The following is a 5199-nucleotide window of genomic DNA, read 5'->3' on the forward strand; positions in this document are numbered from 1 at the left end:
TAATTGAATTTAAAAAGCGCATAAAATAAAGTTTAGAATCAAATTTTTTTACAGATATGCTTCATATACTGATATGTGTTACGCAATATAGTAACCATACTCTGGTATTTTTGGTGTGAATTATTTCTAATAATTTATAATAAGAAACATTAATTCTAATAAAATTACATAGAGGTATTATATTATTTTACTGATACTCTGAGGTTAAGTAACAATAGCAAGGCATGGTTTGCGATGGCTTCACTTACAAGCACTATTTTTAAAGAACGATTTCTGACTATAATTAAAGAGAATGGAACTCTAAATGCAACATGTCAAGAGATCGCTATAGGTGTGTATTAATTACCATAATCATTCTTCTTATATATGCAGATAATTGGTCTTGATGTATAAAGCAAAAGCAACACTTATAATGAAAACTTATCTATAATGTATTTATAAAAAAAAATAAAACATATGTACATATACATATATTATATATTATTGTCACAATTATAGTAATTATTTTTATGATTGTTACATTTTTAAGTCATTGACACAAAATAGGAAATGATAATTTATTTTTAAATGTATAATAAAGCACTAAAATATATAAATCTGAAAAATAATTGTTATTGTTTTTATTCATTTAGAAATACAATCTGGACATGCACAATTGTATGCAATTGTGGAAGAACTTGGACCTTTTTTAACAGAAAAAGATGTCAGTATAAGGGACAAGGGCATTAATATTCTTTCCACTGTTTTGTCCTACTTACCCAACAATTTTTTGAATGAAGCTGAATTACATTTTATTACTTCATTTTATTGTGATAGACTCAAAGATCATCACAGTATAATACCAGCAGTATTAAAGGGAATTTTAGCAATTGTGAGTTATACATTGTATTTTATAATTTTAGATGTAATAACTAAATTAAGAAACATTTCTATTTCAGGTACAAATGAATCATTTACCTAAGGATTCACCTGAACGGTTACTTAGAGTTTTTTTTGATAATGTTCAATGTCAATCTCAATCAGCAATTGATCGTTACAATATATATTTAATACTTACAACATTATTACAAAACAAAATAGAAGACTTGAAAGCCATGGGGCCAGATTTTCTTTATGGAATGATCAGTACTATTGAAGGAGAAAGAGATCCTAGAAATCTTATGTTAATATTTACCATACTTCCACATTTTATGAAAGAGTTTCCATTAGGTCATTTAACTGAAGAAATGTTTGAAGTCATTGCATGTTACTTTCCAGTTGACTTCAATCCTGTAAATAAATCAACCAATCAAGATTTTAATTATTCATCGTTTATGAATGCAAATTGTAATTTAACTTGGCATGTTTCAGTCTGGATCAGATGGACTAAAAATAACACGTGATGATTTGGCAGAAAAATTGGCACCTTGTCTTTGTGCTATACCAGAATTTTCTGAATACTGTATACCAACGATTATCGAAAAATTATTCTCCAGTCTTAAAGTTGCCAAAATGGATTCTTTGTATTTGTTGTGCAAAGGTGCACAAACATTTGGTATAAAAGCCCTTGAACGATATTCGACTGAATTATGGCCACTTTTAAAGAAAGAAATTATACCAGGTGGAGATGTAGAGTTAAGAAATGCTAGTTTAAAAGCAGTCATGTCTATGATTGAAGTTCTATCAGCTGATACTAAGATTTGTGAAATATTCATTGATGATATAATCACAGATACAAAATCATCTTTATATGACATAGAACTTAGTTCTTTTAGATCATCTGTAAAATTATTAGAGTGCATAGCAATGGTTAATAAAGAATCTTGCATACAGGTATTACGAATAATAATACCATCATGCCTTGGTCAATATTCCACCAAAACTACCATAATTGATAAAGTTATTTTGACTGAAACACTAAACATCTTTATTAAAATTGCTTGTGACCATAGGTTTAACATCAAAGGTAAATATATCTTTTATATGTCTTAAAATATGCAATCTGAAAAACATTAAATATAATATAAAATTTCATTCAGATGTTCCAGAATTATCATGGACAGATATACCGCAATTATATTTGCATGAATTATCTACACATCATGCAGAATTACAAACACAATTATTATTGGGACTAACATTACAAAAAGCGTATTTGAATGAAGTACACCGAAGTTCACTCTATGATAAAATATGTAGTCTCAGTAAAACAAATTCTGATGAAATAAAAACAATTTGTTACGCGTCTCTTTTAAGTTTTGCTATTCTGTATCCACGGGAAATATCAAATTTGATGAAGGAAAGATTTTTATTAACGGCTGGTAAATTAATAGAAATAATCTTAATGGTAACGTGTAGCACATTTGGTTCAGGATATAAATATGTATCTTATTTTAAATGTTTCAGACGAAGAAAACACTGAGGTACAAATTCATAAATTGGAAGTTCTTACAGCTGTTGCTAAAACGTATGAATTAGGTATTGAAATTCTTCCACATATTGTCTCACAGACAAATGTTGCCAATTCTGAAATAAGCTTTGCGGCTTTAACGTGTCTTCATAGGCTAGTTGTTGTAGAAAATATTGACTATAATATAAAACATTATTTGTATAATGAATGTAATATCATTGAAAAATTGGCTGCTCTTAAAATTAATCCTGTTGATCAGAGATTAAATCTAGTATTAAACATTTGTCGATTAATTATAAGAAACCTTACATTTGAAGAACAACAAAGAGTTGTTAATAAATACGCCATAATTTTGAATGAACAAGTTTCGGAAATTGACGCTATTTTTATCATGAATATTTTTATTCCTTTGCGTCAAAGTATTGATCTACCAATAAATTTGGATTTGTTTAAAAATTTGTATAGTTTAGTACTTAATAATATTCATACAAATATAAAATCTATAACGTGGGAATTTTTTGCTGTATTACTAAACAAAATGAATGACAGTAATCCATGCTTTCAAAGTATACTGTCGTATTTCAAAAATCAAATAGCTAATGATTTGAAATCAAATATTAATATTGAAATAAAACAAGCTGCAGCTTCTTTGCAAGTATGGTTGACGAAAGCTATCATTACAAAAGGCTGTCGTGATGGTGAAATTTTTTTAAATGAAGTACGTAAATTTTTTTTGTAATGTTTTAAATATTTTTTTATCGATATTTAACGTTTTTTAATACCATTTTATAGCTTACAAATATTTTGAAACACGAACACATAGGTCAATATGTAGCTCAAGAATACACAATTTTAACAAGCAAACAAGAGAATGTCTTGGTGGAAGAAAATTTTTGTAATATTAAAATTTTATTCAAGCAAAGAGTATTTGAACATTTAATTAACAAAAATTTGGAATTCGAGGATTCATCAAGACAAAATTATTTAACTGCATTGGTGCTCCTCTTAGAAGAAATACCTGTGGAACTCTTATTTATGCACTTAACAAAGGTAGTAATTAAATACCAACATAATTATTATCATTTATTTCAGTAATAAATACATTTTTTCAGTTGGTTCCACTTTTAATAGAGTCTTTATCTCTTGACAATGAGCAGTTAATTTATTCAACATTAATAACATTGAAACTTTTGTTGGAGTCCGAACATGTTATTTTTTCTGACAAAATACAATGCTTTATTTCACGATTTTTAAAATTATCGACTTACAAAACAATGGTAATATTTTATGAGTCGTGTATCTGATAGAGTACCCCCTTAATGTTGTCTCATGCATTTTATATTATTATATATTTTAGAAAGTCAGAATTGCAGCTCTGGAATGTTTAACAAGTTATTGCAAATATCCTACAGTTGTAATTAATATATACAAACAAGAGGTGATAGAACAATTAGCAATTCCTATTGACGATCGAAAACGGTTGGTCCGAAAAGCTGCCGTAAATGCGAGAACACGATGGTTTTTAGTTGGCGCACCAGGAGGACTTAAAGAATAATGATCTGTTTATTTTAAGTTATATTAATTTAGTTATAATAAAATATTTTATAACTTACAAATATATACATTTATTTTTATTTAATAGAAATAAATCTAATAATAATAGTATATTGCATATTTTTGAATTTATGTACAAAACTAAAATTTTATGTACTTCTTCAAATATATCAGAGAAGTTAACAGTTCTTTTGTTATGTCACATTTTATACATCTGTAAAAGAAGTTGATCACGTTTATGCTATATTGTACATAATGTACATAATTGAATAAAGAATTGATTTCTGTAATGGGATTGAAACCTGAAAGTTACTCTTTAATGCTTTTAGTATACCAGAAGCATGGGTGATGGTAAGACTTGTAGTAATTTCTTCTTGGAAATAACTGCTGTAAAAAAAGTGTTACAATCAAGAAATAAGTATAATAAAATTTATTTGTAGGTGTAGTAAAAAATGGTGCATATAAATATGAAGATGGTACAAAATATATTGGAGATTGGAATGCAAAGGGCTTAAAACATGGTGCTGGTTCTTTACTACTCCCTGATGGAACACGTTATGATGGTGGTTTTCAAAATGGACTATGTTCTGGCTTAGGAGTAATAGTATTTCCAGATGGAGCAAAGTAAATATACTAATGAAAGTTTTGTAAGCTATATCATCATTAATTTCAACAAATTTGTTACATATCAGATACGAAGGAGAATTTATGCAAGGTTGGTTTCATGGTCATGGTGTATTTTGGCGATCAGATGGAATGAAATTTGAAGGAGAATTTCGTGGTGGCCGTGTATGGGGTTTAGGTATGTATAATATCACAAATATTGATTACATGATACCAACAAATTACTATTTCAATGATCTACAGGATTAGTTACATATGCTGATGGATCACATGGTTTTCCTAGAAACGAAGGTTTCTTTCAAGATTGTAAACTTGTACGTCGTAGACATTGTCCAGACATAGTACAGAAGGCACAGAAAATCTCTATGATGGCTCGTGCCCAATGCAGTTAAATAATAGAGACAAATAAAAATGAGTAATATTGAATCTTAATAAAAATATTTAATATTTTATACCATTTCTTATTAATTACAATATCAACGCTATTTACCCTCAAGCTATCTTTTGAAATAGCTTAAAAAGAATTAATTTGTTTAATAAGTTACATAATTTTGACAGATACAGTAAATACAATTTAATACATCCATATATAAATAGTTTTTTAATATAATATAAAATTTGTACAGGAAGTA

At 27.7% G+C, this 5199-nt stretch overlaps 2 protein-coding genes across 4 annotated transcripts; both read left to right on the forward strand.

The window, feature by feature from the left end:
• The first annotated feature begins 11 nt into the window (after positions 1 to 11).
• On the forward strand, positions 12 to 4054 carry Mms19 (MMS19 nucleotide excision repair protein). 2 transcript variants are annotated; one of them, XR_013040249.1, is made up of 9 exons: positions 12 to 331; positions 633 to 871; positions 939 to 1271; positions 1351 to 1945; positions 2019 to 2300; positions 2386 to 3107; positions 3182 to 3439; positions 3521 to 3666; positions 3747 to 3887. XR_013040249.1 is itself a non-coding variant. In XM_003708533.3 (9 exons), exons 1-9 carry the CDS (start codon positions 235 to 237, stop codon positions 3942 to 3944), a joined length of 2889 nt encoding a protein of 962 aa, XP_003708581.1. In that variant the 5' UTR covers positions 15 to 234; the 3' UTR covers positions 3945 to 4054. The 2 variants fall into 2 exon arrangements, 1 of the variants encoding a protein (XP_003708581.1); XM_003708533.3 differs by having other exon boundaries at positions 15 to 331; positions 3502 to 3666; positions 3747 to 4054.
• A 101-nt stretch (positions 4055 to 4155) lies between these two features.
• Positions 4156 to 5019, forward strand: rtp (MORN repeat-containing protein retinophilin). Of its 2 annotated transcripts, none has more exons than XM_003708532.3 (4): positions 4156 to 4294; positions 4384 to 4567; positions 4636 to 4745; positions 4811 to 5019. In XM_003708532.3, the coding sequence occupies exons 1-4, from the start codon at positions 4285 to 4287 to the stop codon at positions 4957 to 4959; spliced, it is 453 nt and encodes a 150-aa protein (XP_003708580.1). In that variant the 5' UTR covers positions 4156 to 4284; the 3' UTR covers positions 4960 to 5019. The 2 variants fall into 2 exon arrangements, with proteins under 2 accessions (XP_003708580.1, XP_076394912.1); XM_076538797.1 differs by having other exon boundaries at positions 4270 to 4306.
• The last annotated feature ends 180 nt before the right edge of the window (positions 5020 to 5199 follow it).

This window comes from Megachile rotundata, chromosome 13, assembly GCF_050947335.1.
Source record: "Megachile rotundata isolate GNS110a chromosome 13, iyMegRotu1, whole genome shotgun sequence".
NCBI classification, from domain to species: Eukaryota; Metazoa; Arthropoda; class Insecta; order Hymenoptera; family Megachilidae; genus Megachile; species Megachile rotundata.